The sequence below is a fragment of the Sardina pilchardus genome, chromosome 20 (genome assembly GCF_963854185.1).
Source record: "Sardina pilchardus chromosome 20, fSarPil1.1, whole genome shotgun sequence".
NCBI lineage: Eukaryota > Metazoa > Chordata > Actinopteri > Clupeiformes > Clupeidae > Sardina > Sardina pilchardus.
The window spans coordinates 14024219-14042987 of NC_085013.1; the positions used below are offsets into that span (position 1 = coordinate 14024219).

The 18769-nt window shown below is 46.6% G+C and overlaps 1 protein-coding gene across 1 annotated transcript; it reads right to left on the reverse strand.

The window, feature by feature from the left end:
• Positions 1–163: 163 nt before the first annotated feature.
• On the reverse strand, positions 164–15880 carry si:ch211-195o20.7 (cytospin-A). The gene is made up of 12 exons (XM_062523705.1): positions 15385–15880; positions 14536–14636; positions 12904–13446; positions 12050–12123; positions 4552–4970; positions 3824–3914; positions 3648–3714; positions 3447–3522; positions 2165–2270; positions 1647–1763; positions 1354–1413; positions 164–1050 (listed from the first exon to the last, which is right to left on the reverse strand). The coding sequence occupies exons 2-12, from the start codon at positions 14573–14575 to the stop codon at positions 961–963; spliced, it is 1683 nt and encodes a 560-aa protein (XP_062379689.1). The 5' UTR covers positions 14576–14636; positions 15385–15880; the 3' UTR covers positions 164–960.
• Between the last annotated feature and the right edge of the window lie 2889 nt (positions 15881–18769).

The window sequence follows — 18769 nt, forward strand, 5'->3', positions numbered from 1 at the left end:
TTAAACTAAACGATCTTCCAGACTAAACACTGAGATTACTTGCTGTTGTGAAAATGCCAGACATGATTATGTTGGGCCTCAAGAGGGCAGCACAAACAAACTTTCACCAAGTGTCACATGGCGCTTTGTTTCAAAACTAGTAACAAGAAGCATGCGGTTATAGTCATAGCTCAAAATAGATCATTTTATTTATTTCTCAGAATCTTTGGCAAATTAACCTTCGTTAACGGCTGAAATTACATTTTAATTCCCAACAGAGGACACTGTGGAGGAGCGAACCTTTTCAGCTAGCAGGCTTCGGGGAAGGCAGAGTGAATGCTAAAAGAGGACAGAATCTTGAAGTCCTTCATGTATAATAAGGCACCCATGCCACGTCTCAGGTGCACAGAGACACTGTGATGTGTGGCAACTTCAGAGACCAACCTCAAACGAGCCTGAAATAATGTGAGCCATCGTGTCTGCAAAAGGACCTCGTTCTCAGACACAGAACCCTTATAGGCACGACAAAGTGCTTCTAAAAGTGCATATTTACAGAGTGTTTAAACCACAGCAAAACATCATATCATCATATTAATGGTCTTTTTTAAAAAAAACAAATCCTCATAATATTTACGACATATATATCACATACCAACCACAAGTGAGTCAAAGCAGGCCAATAATGTTCAATGTCACAGCTGTGACAAATCACTCAAGTAACCTTTGGGTGAAAACTCATGTTGTAGCGTTGTCCAAACACTGTAGTTCATCCATCTAATGTAGTTCCAATGTATAACCAACAGGGGGCGATCCAAACCAAAGTCATTCACTGGTCCTGCCCAGTCCCATCTCATCATGTCATCCATGCTTCAGTAGTCGCCCTGATCAGTGATATGGAAATGTTCACAAGGAGGAAGCCTCCAAACACCCGGTGCGTCTCGGTGACATCTTGGCATAAGTTGGGGATGTCCAGTGGAGGGATCACATCTCAAAGTGTCGATAGATGCTCTCCACGTATCCCAGAACCCTCTGCCAGTCGGGCCCCTCGGCTCTCAGCATCTCATCCACTGTCTGCAAACACACATGAGAACGGCATGAGTCAGAATTCCCTTATATGGACGTATATGACAATATGGAAGATTAATTTCAGGTTCTAATCAATTCAGTTGTCTATATAGCTCTGTAATCATGCTTGGTGAAATGCCTTCTCCAGGTTAGACTATGCACAGTTCTTGCTATTGTCCTTGCTCATATGCCAGTCTCAGCAGCCCCCTGGGTAATTTCTAGGTCTGTGCGCATGCTCTGCTTTTCATATAACTAATCAAATCATCCTGTGATTCAGTTCCACGTGTGCTGAATTGTGAATACACTTACAAGCGAGGCGGTGATTCCGACACCCTCCCCAGTCTGGAATGCAAGGGTGAGGTTCTCCCTCTGCGCACAACAACAACAATAACCATCATCTCCATTGTTAATGACACAAGAACCTTAAGAACCAAACCAACCTGTCAATTAGGTTCACTTTCACCAGAACTCATACAGAAAATCAGACATGAGTTATGGTACGCATGAACTGCTTACATTTTCTATACACTGTGTAAAATGAGGGTGCATCCGTGTGTATAACTGAGGAGTGTGAGAGAGCGTGGGAAAGGGCCAATTGTCACCTTGTTGTCCAGGCGGAGGCTACTGTATGGAATGTGTGATGGGAGGTAGGTGTGGTAAACGGCGCAGAAGGCAAGGCCGTCCGCCCAGCTGCTGCTGAAGTTGGTAATGTCAATATTCTGATGAGGAGAAGTCACGCAGTCAGAACATTTGGTGGGTGCATTCCTGATCTCTGCATCTCAAATCTTTCTTACATTGGTGTCAGTATGTACACACACACACACACACACACACACACAGGTGTGCTTATGCGTGTGTGTGTTCATAAACTCTCTCTGTGTGTGTGTGTGTGTGTTCATACACTGTGAGAAAAGGAAAAGATGGCAAGGCATATAGAACCAGAGAAAGAGAGAGGGAAAACATAAGGTGCTTATTCATATACATTTTATTCTATATAACAGGCCTAGAATATATTTCTTGAATTCTTAGCCAGTTATATGATGAGGGCCTCTATGCTCTGTGCTGTGTGTGGTGTGAGTGATTGACTGCTGTTTAATGGTCTCTCTGCCACTGTGAGTACCTTGTAGCCCTGGGTGCGACTCTGACACCAGCGCAGCAGCGAGTTCCTCTTGGAACCACCATGACGACGCAGCAGTCGGTTGAAGTCATCCTGAGGCCTGCTGACACTGACACACACACACACACACACACACAAAGTCAAGGCAAAAATCAAGTGATGGACAAGTATTGAGTGTAAGGCCCCTCTGAATAGGGCTATTGAGCAAGCGTTTGAAAACAAACATCAAAGGTCCAGCCATGTTGACTTAATATACTGTAACAGAGTTGGGGTGTGGGAAACATGGGATCAGAATGTGCAGAGAGGTATTCCATTCACAACAGGGGGAAAAGTCCACACAAGTCCACCGTTTGTCCAGAAGTCGCATTCGCCGTGCTTGTGTGTGCATCATTTAGTCCTCTCTAACTCAGTTGTGCCAGAAGAGAGCACATGGTAACAGGCTGGTGGTTCCTAATATGAAGCAAACCCTCAGACATTTGGCAGCACCATCAGTCAAATGCTAGATCAAATCCCCAGTCCAACTCTATGGGTTGCCATTGCTCACAAAACTAAAAAACCTCAAACAGTCTGCCACAGTCTATCAATCAAGTCACCTACAAGGAAATGCACTGTGTGGGTGCTGATGCCTTAAGTAATAGCTTCACAACCTCAAATTCCCCCAGCACTGTGGACTCGGCTATCGGGAACTCAATGTACTGTTCTGTGAATGACTAGAACTCAGTGTACTGTGCTGGAAAGTCTGGAGAGAGGAGCAGCATAGCGGCAGGCCACTGAACCTGTATGCAGATATGCTACTAATCCCACCCATGGATTCCTGCCTCAGAGCGCAACCGATTGAGTAGTTTGTCAGTTTTGATTTCGCTGATACAAATCAGGAACTCCACAGCATGGTGCAGAATTGGGATGAAGAGAGAGAGAGAGTGTATGTGTGTGTGTGTGTGTGTGTGTGTTATAGTGTTAATCTTTGGTATGAACCATGTCCATAAAATGTGTGTGCGTGGCTTACAGATCTGTGGACTTTCTAAGAAAAGGGACAAGCAAATCATAAAATTCTGCTCAGTATCTAGCATAATTGGGAGCCTCTTCATTTGGAGACGTAGGTGTCACCTTTATCCTTAGAACACTCAGTGGGCAGACCTTTTAATTCTGTGTAAGACTCCTTTAAACTAAATTTGGATTGTGCTATGATAAATGTCTATCTGTCAATCCAAATAAAGAAGTAAACTGTGAGTGAGTGAGTGAGTGAGTGAGTGAGTTAATGAGTGAGTGAGCATGTGCAACTCACCTGATTTTACTACTAGTGGCAGTGAAAGGATCTGTGAGGTCAGATATAAGCTGGCGATTTGACTCTTCTTGTTTACCTTTGAGGAAAAAAACAAACAAACACAGACACACTGTTTACATAGCAAGCAAAATAGAGTACATGAGTGACTTTGACATCAGTTGGGGACAGGGAAAAGCCCAACTGGAGTCTGTTAGAACAGACCTGAATGATTGTTGTTCAAGTTCTCCTGCTTGTCTTGACCCAACTTCCCTCTGATTTGAAGCGTGCCCTGCAACAAAAGACAAAATCAAATATACAGACAGAAATTTGGCAAAATATTCTCAAGGTCCCAGTTAACAAAAAAAACTGTAATGAATTTATTGTTGTGTGATGCTCACTTTATTGGCGGGTCCTGTTGAGGTGGTTGTCTGGGAAGTACCATTTAGCACGACGGGGGAGTCTGAAGACACAGGAAGTCTCGAAAGGCTCCTGCAGAAGAAAAAAAAAACAAAAACAAAGACGGTCTTACACCATGAAATCGATACGACTGGAACGGTCAAGCCGAGCGAAACTGGACAGCCTGACGCTCCCGCCTGGATCGCTCTCTTTCCAGGGAGGACAGGAGGAGCGTGAAAACCCCCCTCCGAACCGTTCCCCTCGGTGCATGAGCGCCACAGCTGATTACCCTACTGGGCTGCGGCCAGGCGTGCAGAGGCGCTGTATTAACTCAGTTTGGGCCCACTTGGCATCGCTCGTGAGCAATTGTTCAAGTGGGTGCAAACTATATGAGTGGTCAAGTGGGGAACAGGACAGCTCTGATCCCTAGACAAATAGACTGCCTGGACGAATACGGTGAAGTTGTTTGAAATGTTCTTCTGGACCTATGAGAAAAGGCAAATGGCTTTCACAGTTGTTCACATGTTGAGTGTGATGATATAAAAAACACAATTGAGTGGAATCTCCATAAATCACCCTGAATTCACAAAGCAGAGGGGAACCAAAGGCAGTGGTCAAGAGTGACATTAAATGGATAAGTAAATGGATAAGTAAATGGCTGTGGCAAAAAGACTGAAGCCTGAACCTGGGCCAGGTGGTACTGGCCAGGTGTGGTGCAGCAGGAGCTCACCTGGACCGCTCCGATGTCAGACTCCTGTGAGGCTCCTCCCTCTTCCTCTCCCCGGCTTTGAGTTTCCTCAGGTACCCTTCGGCCACCCCCTTGCCGCTGGCGCTCCTCTCCCGACCCCTGAGGGGCTGCGCCTGGCTCTGCTCCTGGGGCGCTGCACTGTGGCTGCTCTGGCTCTGGCTCTGATCCTGGGTCAGTGGGGCCAGCTTCTGACGGCTCTCCTCCAGCTGGGCCCGGAGAGGCTCGAGGCGGTCCTCGGCCTCCTTCTGCGCCGTCTGCGCGTCGGCCAGCAGCCTCTGCCATTCCTGTTGGGTCAGACGGAGCACGCTCAGCTCCTCCTCGGCCTCCGCCCGCAACCGGTCGGCCACGGCCACGGCCACCTGCAGGTCGGCCTGGAACTGCTGCCACTCCCCTCGCTCCTCCTGCAAGGAGAAGGCCCCACCACTCGTCACCACAGAGATGGACTTTACGGTAGATCTCCGTCTAATACAGAGGTTACGTAACTCCTCTCTCCTCGTGTTTGTTCAAGAGAAGGCACTGTAAATACCTCATCAGGCTATTTCAGCTTTCCACCCCACTCCCCTTCCCACATGCCTAGTGATTTAGAGACCATAGACTTCTCCGGAACACTGACATATTACTTGGAGCCAAGGACATAAACACAATAATGCTGTTATTTTATTGTCCTTAATATGTTCTCACATTTGCTATATCAACCTTTGCTCATGCTGCAAATAGTCTCATTGTTGACTGTATGCTGCAAAAAATCCAAGGATACGGTCACTGATTTAATTACATAAACACAAACAGTAGGTACGTTTGAGATCCAAACTCTATCAATGGCCTGTCTGGCAAATCACAGTTTGTGGCAGTGTGGCTGACAACTTCAAAGAAAAAATAAACAGTGACACTGCACTGACATTCTTCCTACCCATAAAAAGCAATCATTAAAAAATGTTTAGGAAAATAGTAGTTATGGTTTAAGCAGTAAGCCACGTGGCTGTGTGTTCCAGTGATTTTAGACCAGCTAAAGGGTGTTGTTAGGCACGAGACAGAGATGCTTGTCTAAAACGGTTACTACATACACCTGGCAAGATTTCATAAAATAGATGCACAGCAACAAGAAATGTAACGATTTATTTATAGATAATCATTCTTCCGCCAAGAAATATATTTCTTCTATCAGAACGGTTACCATGCAACATCAAGACACATCAACTTTTGTGTCAATTCATTGTAGCGCAGTGATATACAATGAAATGAGTCAACGTGAGGGGTGGTGGGGGTTTACAACGCCATCGAAAATTAAGGACTGTTTTATAAGTGCAGACAACCCATGTTTCTCAAAATGGTTTTATTGACCTGACTTAAATATGTAATCATATGGAATGTAACATAAACATTTCTGACAAACATTTCAAAATTGAGTTGGAAAGTCAAAGGAAAGACAAACACAGAAGTCAGGCACTGAATTATTCCAATGGCAAGATAATACAACAGCATGTTTACTGATATGATCCTTATCTACTCAATTGGAATTCGAAAACTAGAGCATCAACATGTCCATGCAAATCTATTGGTAAACCACTACAAATAGTTGCTATACTACCAGCATTCACCACCTTAGACTTCTCTATTCACTGTGCCATATTACTCCCTCCACCAGCTGCCAATAGTGATACATGCTTCACGGCTAAATGGAAACTGTGAGAAATCTCAAATACTGCAGGTCCCCCCTCCTTAAAAGACTGAGGTCATCCATTAGACCCGGCAGGGCGGCTCAAGTATTGGCAGACAGTCGCAAGGAGATACTGCGCGCGCCCTGCTAAGGCCAAGCGACTGGAGCCGGTGCCAAACGCTCGGGCGCCTCCATTCAGGCTCAGCCGCCTAGAACCCCACTGCCAGCAGCAGGAATGTGCGTTTACGGCTCTTGGGGGCCTCGCGAGCGTGCCTGAGCAGCTCAGAGAACATTGCTCAAGATTTCAAATAAGACGGCCGGGGGAAAAAAAAAAAAACCTTAAGCGTTATCACACAGGTTTGGACAGATAACACTTACAGGGAACTGTGACAGAAACACTTTGTTTGCACTGCTTTTGCGACTCGTGCGAGAGGATCTTGCAGAGATTAGCCGTCCTCGCTTGCCAGTGAAGCTGGGCGGAGGGCTTCCAGACGTGCTGAAACACTCTCGACTAAATCGAATTACCCGGCAGCTGAACGCCAGGGTAACCGCCGCAATAAGCGTCTTGGTATTAAAAAAAAGCAACGGAGTGAGTGAGGTGTTGGGACAAATCAAGACGGCCTCTGAACCGTGACCCGAGCACGGCTGAGCACCATTTGAAACAAGACTTGCTCAGACACGGGGGACCGTCGCTCGCACCAGACTCAACTTAAAGCAGATGCTCGCTCATATGGAGTGGAGGAAGCCAAGAAGGGAAAAATGAAACCACGAGTCATTTCATACGAGTCAAAGAGAAAGCCATCCCTGTGCACTCCAGTCTTGCTCAGACGGATCCAGCCCCGTCCCCCCCAAACCCAACCCCACCAGCTCCACACTGAGGAAAGGTCACACCGAAAGAGAAAGAGGAGAAAGAGGAGAAGAAGAAGGAGGAGGAGGAGGAGGAGGAGGAGGACGACTCCCTCTCCGTTCTGCTCCATGAGCCCGGATCCTATGCATTTTTATTTGATCCTCTCAGCTAATGCCCTTCTCCTGTCAAACTTAACACTTCGCCTCAGGCACAGACAGACGACAACAACAACAACAACAACAGTATCTGTGCACCAAGCACTTTCCCCTCATACATTAACACAATGTTTGGCCCAATCCTTAACTCTACGGCGCTGAGAGGTGGAACCGGAGGACAGTGGGGACACTTATCCACTTGCAATGCTGACTGGGAGTGTTGAGGCAAACACTAGGAGAGAGAGAGATAAAGGGAGTGTTGGACAGAGATCAAACTACAGCACTGTGCTGTCTGTCTGTGTGTGTGTGTGTGTGTGTGTGTGTGTGTGTGTGTGTGTGTGTGTGTGTGTGTGTGTGTGTGTGTGTGTGTGTGTGCAGGAGACACCCATGCTGGGGTTCTGGCGGGTTAGGTGGGGGGTGGGGGTGGGCTGTTGGAAGAGTCCTGTTCCGTCCCGGCACACTGCACAGAGGAGTGTGGGAGAGAGGAAGGGTGGGATTATTCGTCTCAGCGGCAGTTGGGGAGAGAAGAAGCGGAGTTCAGCCAGCAAGCTTCCCTCCTCGTCTGACCAGCGCCCTCACACCACAGCTGGGCCCCATTAGCCCATCACCAGAGAGTCCACACACCCACCCTCTTACACACCCACCCTCTTACACACACACACACACACACACACACACACACACACACACACACACACACACACACACACACACACACACACACACACACACACACACACACACACACACACACACACACACACACACACACACACACACACACACACACACACACACACACACACACACACACACACACACACACACACACAGACACTGTCCCAGCTCCCCCATTCACACACCCCCGCAAAGACCACACTCTCCACCTCCCTCACTTCAGTATAAAGATACTGAGCTAACATTTATGTGAACAAAAGCTCCTTAAGGCAAGACTTTAAAATGGATGCGTCTCCTTCATCTTCAGATGTCTATACACGCTGGGCATATCCAAACACATAGCTCGACAGCATATACATACATACGGTTAGCAAATCATTACAGAGGAACTCCCAGTCTCAACAAGGGCCTCATCACAACTCTGACTGAGAGCTTCGTCAGAAACTAAACAATCGGCAAAGCTCTCCTGAGCGTCTTCTTCTGGAGGGGATTAGAGAGGGACTCCCTGCTTAGGCTGACTGGAACCATGCGGAGGGGTCGTGCCATTGTGCAAGGCCACAGACAGCCAGAGAAAACAGGAAACGCCCCACCTCATCCTTCAGCGCGATAAGACCGATGATCCCACATCTCAACCCCCTCACACATCATCCAGGAAACACACTGACCCCTCGACCCCTTACTCTGCAGCACCCAAAAAGGACTCGTACATGACTGTGTACTGCACATGCATACATGCATACACACACACAAACACACACACACACACACACACACACACACACACACACACACACTTACAGTGTGTATATATACACATGCACATTAGGAACAATCAGGAAACCACTCCTCCCCATTTCCCCATCCAATTTCTCTCACACTCTAGTCTCACTCTGTGCTAACTATGACTGCTCAACACCAAGCTCTGGGGCTATTAGAAGTCTGATGCTGATACCACTTCCCACCTCAGCCACAGCTAGCACACATACAGTATCCACAGATGCACAGACACACACAGACACACACACACACACACACACACACACACACATACACACATACACACACACACACACACACAGACACACACAGACACACACACTAAAATACACTCACTCACACACTCTGTGTTTTTTATGTACTATTTGCAGGCTTTGTATGGTAATATCTTGACCTCCATGAACCGAAAAAGCAGAGTAGTGATGGTAATTGCCTCCTCCCACTCAGAAAACACAGAGTTACACACACATTCACATGCACGCACACATAAACATTCAACAACACACACACACACACACACTCCCCACACACACACACACACACACTAAAAGTTAAAGGGGAGACCATACGCACACCGAAGCACACTATTTAAATGTACTCTGCAATGCAAATGGGACACTGCACGCCTCATTCCCTATGGAAACGTATTCCAGCCACAACCCCAAAAGAGCCGTGGGGCTGGAGTGGAGTCCATTCCTAGAAATCACCACTGTCCATCTGGAACTGATCCCAAAATTCCGGGACCTGGGAGCACGATCCCATCCACAGGATGGAATAGCCCACCCACAGCCCAGCCAGACTGGGACAATGCCTGTCCATGCCTGTGTTTGTGTGTGTCTTTGAGAGAGGATGTGCTTTTTTCGACTCGATTTGGGAGCTTCTTTGTCTGTGTATGTTTTTGTAAGTGCGTGTGTGTATGTTCGGGAGACAAGGTTCTTCGGTTGTGTTTTGCTCATCCGTGTGTGTTTATGGATGTTCTGTATCTCTGCTATGTGCGTGTGCTAGTGGGGGTTAGAGCCATGAGTGTGCGCTGAACGCCTGTTTGTGTGGATGCATGTGCGTTTGTGTTTGTGTTTGTGTGGATGCGTGTGTGTGTGTGTGTGTTTGTGTGTGTGTATGTATATGTGTGTGTCTGTGTGTGTGTGCGTGTATATGTGTGTGTGCGTATATGTGTGTGTGCGTATATGTGTGTGTGTGTATATGTGTGTGTGTGTGTGTGTGTGTGTGTGTGTGTGTGTGTGTGTGTGTGTGTAAAAAAGTGTGTGTGTGTGTGAGTGTGTGAGAGAGAGAGAGAGAGAGAGGGGGCTGCACTTGTGAGATCATTGTTTGAGTTTCTTCTCTCAGGGAGGAAAAGGCGAGCACTCCGATGAACAGGGAGGCACAAGAAAGGGAGGACTTTTGCAGCACAACACCCACGCTCCAGCGAACACAGCCACACACGCGTGCAGACACACACTCGCACACACACACACACACACTCACACACACACACTCTAACCAAAGGGACACTCAGGCATAACATGCCGACTTCTCCCCTCACACTAGCAAACACAAAAGTCTTGTTATGTTTCACTGCTGAAAGGAGCTCTCTTTCTTTCACAAACAGCTCCCTTGTTGCTAGGCTTTTCCTAAACCTGCAGCAAGGCACTGGAGACCAACAAAAAACTGATTTAAAGACTATAGAAAAAATACAAAGGCCTGCTTTCACTTTCAGTTAGTGCACACTTGTACCCCCAAACTTGCCTGTTTCTGGAAGCAGAGTGAGTAAGTGAAAACAATCTCACAATGTACTGGCAACGCAATTCACAATGAAACTGTTCCTTCCCAGAAACGTGTTCACTCCATTTCTCCTTCTTGGTCTATCTCTCTATGCACTTTCCTTTTTCTGAATCACTACAAATACTCCCTGCCTTTGCTTTGGGTGAATACGTAAAAGTGCAATCACATTGTATGTGTATTGCAATTCATATCAAGATGTTCTCTCTGATGCTTTCTACCCCCGCTCTTTCTCTCCACCCATCTTTCTCTCCTCCATCTTTATCTCCTTCTTTCTCTCTCTCTCTCCTCCGCCTACAGTACATCTCTATCCCTATCTCCATCTCTCTCTCCTCTGCCTACTTCTCTCTCCCTATTTGTCTATGTCCCTCTCTCTCCATTCTATCTCTCTCTCTCTCTCTTTTCTCCACCTACATCTCTATCCCTATGTCTATCTCTCTCTCTCTCTCTCCATTCTATCTCTCTCTCTCTCTTTTCTCCACCTACATCTCTATCCCTATGTCTATCTCTCTCTCTCTCTCTCTCTCTCTCTCCATTCTATCTCTCTCTCTCTCTTTTCTCCACCTACATCTCTATCCCTATGTCTATCTCTCTCTCTCTCTCTCTCTCTCTCCATTCTATCTCTCTCTCTGTGTGAGAGGACTCTGGGAGGAGGGTGCTGGGATGGAATGTGCTCCAGCGATGCCTAATCTACTACAGACAGAGGCCCCTGAGCAGAATACTCAGAAGGGTGGGGCCCCTATTATGAACGGGAAATTACACCCAAAAAAAGAACACGAAGAAGACGACGACGTGGAAGAGGATGATGAAGAAGAGGGACGAGTAGAGGATAGGGTAGAGAATAGACGGCGAGGATAAATCTCCCCCTCATAAAAATGGCAGGAATTCGCCCGGACCTCAGAGGAATGAGAGCGGCGCTGAGCGACGCTGAAAGAATGCTAACTGCGCTGGGGAGCGCTCTCCAGCTTCCCCCTCATGCTCTTCTAAACAGAGGAGCTTTTCATTGTGTCGCGGACGGGCAGCCGGGCGGCCAGCGAAGGCCACATCAAGACCATCTCGGCCCACTTCCTCTGCTGCGAGCCTCACACAGGAAGCAGGCCATTAGAGGAGTCCCATCTCCCAGAAGCCTCGGCTGGCGGAGATGACAAGCTGCAAAGTGGCCGTTATCTCCCACTGATGCCCAGCCTTGACCTCTGTGGTGGGTGTGTGTTTGTATGTGTGAGCATGTTTGTGTGTGCACGTGTGTGTGCGGGGTTAACGTCATTTCTTGTTTACTTTCCTTAAATATTTACAACAGAATAGAGTCCAGGGATCAAATCCTTCCTGCCCTAAATTGCTAAAAATACCCAGAACCTGTTGAGTCAACGATAGAGCTGGAAGTTGGAACAAAATACAGGTTTCTATCATCAACAAAGGAGGAGGACAATTAAAGATTTTAAAGGACAGATGACTAACTAACCAAGCAGCCAACAATCTGGTTCTAATTCAAAATGTAGTTGAACAGAAACAGTTCACACATAAAAGACAAAAGAGTTGTGATATAAGAGTGCCCTAATGAGGCGGTGGATCTGTGCTGTGGATGAGGCTCACCTGAATACTCTCCTTCAGGCTCCGCACCTCCTTTACCAGTTCCTTCCGTTCTGTTAGAAAGCCACGCAGCAGATCTACAGCAGCGGCGGAAAAATACAGAGGAAAACACAAAGAAAAAACGAGATTGTGAAATTGAGAACGTCATCAATAAACTATTTCATCTAATACAACATCTTACAGCAAAACACATCTTTATTTACGGTCCATCCACTGGTCATGCAACAGGACTGTTGTATCAATGTCGAATGCGACTTGTTTGAAACAGGAATGCTGATGACCTCACGCAGCACAGCTTGACTGGACCATGACTTTTAAGGCAATGTGAACAACATGGCAGAGCTCCACTCAGTCGCTGACACTGAGCTTGTGCAACACTTGCCTAATAGTAATGTGTTTTATGACCAGACAATGAGTGGAGAGGGCCTGTGATTCATAGCACTTCCGTCTGCGCAGCGACACAGAGCTCGGGGGCCCACATGTAGAGGTTAAAGAGGGAATTGCACTGGGAGCCAAATCACACAATCATGACCAACTGCGTGCTCACGGCATAGCTCAGAGGTTATGCATCAGTGTAGAGAATGAGAGATTTGCGCAGCTGTCTGCTCTGGATGGGGATCATGTAACGAGTGAGGACAGTGAGTCTAGGGCCCATGGTAGTCCTTCCCCTGAATTACTGCTAATGTTCCTGGCCTTCCCTCTGTTCCTCCACCAATGTATTCACTCACATCCAATCATTTTCCACTCCTGAGTCTGTGGACAGTCTTGGGGGTTCAACTTGAGGGTGCTTTGAGTGAACTCACTCTAAGTAGAACATGCATGTCAATCAGCCCTGATAGTAAAATGATCTCTCTTACCAGGCAAGTTGAGCGTGGGGTCAATTGCTGATTCGAGTCCCAACGCTTTCCGGCACTGCTCTAGAAGGTTCTCTTCCAAATATGGGCTTCCTGGCCCAATGGTTGTCTCAGACAGAGATGGCCCAAGCCCACTGTCCTTCTCCTGGAACGTCTGCTCGGTGGGCTTTATCGGCGAACTGGGAGTCCTTGCTGATGACAGAGGAGCAGTACTGCTGCTGCTACTGATGGAGGAGGTCTTGGGCCTGCCCTTTACAAAAGGCTCCCTCTTGACTGACGGGATGCTTCCTGCTTTCACCGGTGACGGACAGGACCCTGAGCTAATCACAGCCCAGTCCTGGCTGGTGTTGGGGGAGCCTGTAGTGTCCAGGTTGCTGGAGGAGGAGCCCATGACTGGGATGTTCTTGGTCTCCTTGTGCGTCCGGCCTTTGCCCTCTGGGGTCGAGCCTTGCAGCGGGGAGGCCAGGTGAAGCGGGCCTGACGTACAGGTGGGCGGAGGAGAGAGCGGAGTGGACGGGGGCGTCTGGAATATGTCCAGAGGGGGGCCTAGAGGAGAGGGAGGCAAGTCAAACAAGATGAAGCAACGGGAGTGAGGATAACAAGAACAAATCACATCGGAGTCCACGAGCCAAAACACACCAGACGGTCATGGCTGGGATTAATTGGGCCCTGGATGCTCTCGGGACAGACATTCCTCTCGGGCTGCAAAACATCAGTGACCTTACACTTGGTCCCTGTCCTTGTGTGAAATCAGCAGTCTATGCTCACGAAACAGATTCAATGCTGCATAGCCGAGATAACCAAGTGCAAGTGACGAGCACTGATACAAAAAAAGAAATAGCCACCAGCTACTCTTTGCAACTGTGCTCCAAAATAATCCTAAAACAAGGGAAAAAAGAGTGTACGTGCCAAGGTCTGTGTACAGATTGGCTGTCTGCAATTAATCCGACAGTATTGCTTGTGGCAAGTCGGAGAATTTCGCTGAGTCACCACCAAAAGGGCAACAGGGCTTGACCAATCAACAGTGGCGTGAGGAGAATGTGAATGGGGCAGTGCCCGCGGGGAGAGCTGACTCATGCTCTCAACCTTCCTCCTCTCTCCTCCTTCAGAGACCCCCCGTCTTCATCTGCCCAACACCAGCAGGCATGTCGGCCCACTGCAGGGGGCATGTGGCCTCTCTACTCCGATGAGAAACTTAATAAAGGCATGAGACTAAATAGAGGAGGGAGGGAGGGAGGGAGGGAGGGAAGGAGGGAGGAATGGAATGGAATGAAAGACAAAGAGAGATAGAGAAAGAAAGAGAGAGAGAGCCAGAGAGAGACAGAGACAGAGAAAAGAAGGTAGGACTGAGCAAGAACAACAAAGAGAGAATGAACGAGAAGGCTTGGAGAGGGAGAGCTCACATAATAGATTTGTGGTGGGTGACTCCACGCTCGGAATGAAATTGGCTACAGCACACATGCCAACCAAATTTCTCAGCCTCCTTGTAGAATGCACTGGCTGACTGGGGATGCATTCCAATGTGAGGTTATCCCAGGGGAGATTTATACACAGATGAGCCCAAACGCATGTAATCTACCAGACTGATAAAGGAAAACTAAATGAGACTATAAAATGCACTGCCTATGTATTTACCTGGAGGTCCATGCCCATCTTTGGTGGAGAAGTTTCCCATGGTGACAATGGATGGTGAGCAACACGAAGTCTGCTTTCACCTCCGGCTCCAGGAAGTTGTCCTGTCAAATACAGATTGTTACACCTGCTTGGGTTGCGACAGATACTGATCAACAATGACTGGATGTACAGGATATCAACTTTCTGATCAACTATGACAAAAATGAGTCTACCGACATACGAGATATAGGCTAGGAGAAGTCGGTATTTGATGCATTATTGTGAATTCGCCATTTTAAACTCAAATGTCCAAATATAGTGAAACACATTGAAGACCAATCAGACAATTATTCAACCTACAGCCAATTAAATGGGCCAATTGACAAAGAAATGGGATTGATAGGCAGCATGTATCTATCGCCTTGGGAGTCTTCGCTCACTCATAGCATCCGTCCCACACATTATAATTCCCAAATGATAGCGATTTATTTTCTCAAATCAAAGCAATTGATGGGGAAAGCGATAAGCTAAGACTGTAGCAAAGGTAAGTTAAATAATCCCCTTTACTATTTGATATTTGAACTGCCTAAGGCTGACACAAAAAAGTTCGAGTAAAGTCTTACACTAAACTTCCATCGACGATCCAGTGTTATATGGACTACTGGTGCCCTTTGCGCAAAAGTAATCTTAAATTGGCAACCACTTGTTTTAATTGATTTAACAAGATGTCAAAAATGAACAGAATCTAAGTGGTCAACACTCAACAAACATCATGCCAATCCAGTCGTTAGAGCTATAAATGTCACTCTAAAACATTTTACATTTGGTAAATTAACTGCCATTAAAGATTTGTTATGATCGAGTACATACCTTTCCACGAACACCTATGATCCCTCACGAACTTGAATAAACCGTAATGTTCCACTTCTTTCCTCGAAACTCACCCGGCCCCTCACTCCTTTCCATGCGCGTATCGAGGCACAGGCTGTGTAGTTCCTTACTGGCAGAAGTGCAGTGGTGAAGTTGAATTAAATGCTTTACGCGCGACCAGGCAACATTATATCAGCAGTAGCCTACTAAGGGTGGTATCATGCGCACATATTCTAAACGTTGCGGTAACGATTTTTAAGAAAAAAACATTGTTTCGTAGCCTACTTATGCCCTTATATGATCAGAAAGATCGATCTCGGTGCTGACTGCATCTTTAAATATATCACGACTAGCGACCTGAGTAAGAAATAGTCTTGAGGGAAGAGATGGGTAATTCCTTGGTAACGCAATCACACCCATTCACCACGCGTCTTGACTGTTACGTGTGTTACTTGTTTGCTCTCGAAATGTTTTACAATGTGACAGATAGATAGCGCAAATGCCTTTCTCTCTGAAACCTGCGGGTCGTTTAACAAACTTTGTAAACTACTGCTGAATGCCAAATCGGAAAAGTACACATTGGGGATTCGGATTCATTTTAGTAACGAAAGGACGACATCTAGAGTTGGCCCTCGAGACTGAAAGCAATTCCAGGCCCCAAGCCTCAATATCTCATAAGGATGTTACTAAAATTAAGCTACTATTTCTAATCACATAGCCTACTAACGCCTTGTTTCTTTGTGTACTATTGTAGTACATACATTTCATCAGCAGAGGGTATGTTTGGACCGTTGTTAAGCAGCCCTGATGCATAAAGTCTTGCATTTGACCTTAGGCCACCCCTTGATAAATTTTGTCTCAGTGTAACTAACATGGAAGCACTTAATGAAGTTACATGTTTCAAGTAAGGGGCAGTGTTGAATGGGAAAACAAGATGACAGAGAATATCCAAGCCATACATATTTACATAAATATCTACACGAAAAAGCCATCATAGGCTATATCATATAATATTACATAGGCTACTGTATCAATATATGATGAGTGCAGTATGGCTTGGGTCTTCTGGTAAGGATCACCACGATATGATTTCTGCTGACACATTTGCCTCCCAAGCAGAAATGAAGCTTTCCCAGCCTTATTTTCAGGAAATCTCACACATGTTGCATCACTATATCAGCAAAGTCCCAATTAACCTGAAATTACGATATATTATGAATATATTAACGATTTATAGTCTGAGAAAGGAAGTGCACTGAAATTGGACTGAATACAGAGCTGATGTGTTTGTAATTTTTTATAAAATAATTCATCCTTGAATGAATGAATGAATGAATGAATGAATGAATGGCATGAAAAAGAGCGTCACTGCCACTAGTAATTCACAAAAATGACAGAGTACAATTTGGACTTGTGAAATGTTTTGTGTATGACTGTGTGTGCATATGTGAGGAAGTGAGTGAGAGAGACAGGTCACTGTTAATGGTTCCCTGCCTGTGTGGCTAGTGCCAGCTGGATCCAGCTTGGTAGTCCACAGGATTGGGCTGAGAGGCTTCTGGGTGAGAGAGAGGAGCTCTTCATGCGTGAGCGCGGCCAATTATCACATCTGCTGAGAGGATTAGGGTGCTGCGTTGGTGACCTACAGACGCTAATTCTGCTGTCGTTGAAGAACCCCAATACTTCCGGTCACACTTGGCAGACATGAAGCTGGCTCCGGAAAAGGAAAAATAGGATTATGACTATCTATAATAGAGAGCTCCAGACTAGGCGTAGACTGTGTGAGTGTCTGAGGCTTTATGTGATTTTATGCTTCAGTTTTAGGTATTTTGATTAATTGGAATCAATCCAATACTCTGATGGAATTCAGGTCATTTTTTAAATAAACGGCATGCAAATAATTGTAACTGACAGCATGTTACTAAATCACATGTTCTCAATGTCATATTGTGCATCTTTCTGCCACTTAAACCCAATGAAGCAAACCCATCTGGCAGTTGAACTCTGGTGAGATGGTATGGGTAACATCTGATTGAACTGTATATCATCAACCAGAGCCAGTCATATCTTTATTTAGAAATTGCCACTGCCCAGAGGAAATATGCTTGTCTTATTTGGAGGCATGCACAGCTCATTGTTGGTTCTCTAACGTGAGCGTCAGATTATAATAATGTGTGTCAATTCACAGAGCATCCACCTGGCTTAATCCCCATTGAGAACATTGGCTTAGTGAAGAGATCCATCACTGTGCACGCTCTGCATCTGCCAGGAAGATCTAAGCAACTGCTAAAAAAAGAGCACACAGGCGCAGTCTACAAGACTCTTTATTCATGTGACAGGGTTTACATTACAGTTGTTTGCATGGCGAACTTTGCATGTGTGCTGTGTCATTGAACTGATTACGGTATTGCCTGAAGTTACATTCACCAAAAGCTCCATTATTTGAGTCTCCAGTTTTTCCTCAGTGTAATTATTCTGTAGAAAAATAAACAACATCGTCACCATTCTCTCACTGATCAAAGACAAACGAGTGTCTCTGAAGTGTTCAGATTCATTAGAGGACAGATTGAAATACTCCATGGGACAGTTGCCAATGGCTCTAAATCGTCATTCATTAAACTCAGTGGCAAGCTCTGGATGTGGACTGGCTCCCCAACATCCAGGAATGGCAGTCCGCCTCGACGGAGCAATTTGCTAGCAATCTGTGCACATGGCAGCTATGCCAGCAGCCATCAGAACTCTTCAGGCTTGACAAAGGCACCCAGTCTCAAAACGTCATTAATCTCGAAACAACACCCGCCATAAAGCTGAGTGAAACGTTCATCTGGCCCCTTCTAAACAGCAGGCGCAGTTCACACCAGGTGACAGTAGTGTATGTATTTTTGTAGTTGAAGGGGATACACAAGTGGGCCAAATTGCAGATTTTATTTTTAAGGGGGATTGAGCTCTTGTTTACAATCTGTTTAGCCTCTCCTGGTCAGGTAACCTGTGCTTAAGGCAATTTTGTCACAGGAAATAGCTGCCGCTCCGCGCCATGAGCCACCACTGCTGTTTGGGGGAATGCGGAGGTCGCGTGGAATCCCCCACCGGGAGCGGCCGGCCCGTCCACCCACTGCAGCACCCGGGCAGACGGTCTGTGGTGCACGGCAAGCTGGCGAGAGCTGTAGCCGGACACCCCGATGCCCAGGGCACCCAGCAGCACGGCTACACGCGGCATGGCCAAGCCATTCGTCTTCATGTCCACTGTCTGCACGGCCTGTGTCTGGAGGGAGGGCAAGAGATAAGGTGTTATAATGACAGGTAATAGGGAGCAGAAGCAGACATTTACAGTTGCTATCATTTGTTCTGAAGTGCTGTGGTTACCCATAGCTCCTTAGAAGAGATAGAT

Coding starts and splice junctions, on each gene's coding strand:
- si:ch211-195o20.7 (XM_062523705.1), bottom strand. CDS start 14,575: ATGGGAAACTTCTCCACCAAAGATGGGCATGGACCTCCAG. Junction 12,124..12,903: donor CCCCACGCTCAACTTGCCTG/GTAAGAGAGATC, acceptor CCGCTGCTGTAG/ATCTGCTGCGTGGCTTTCTA. Junction 3,915..4,551: donor CTGACATCGGAGCGGTCCAG/GTGAGCTCCTGC, acceptor TTTCTTCTGCAG/GAGCCTTTCGAGACTTCCTG.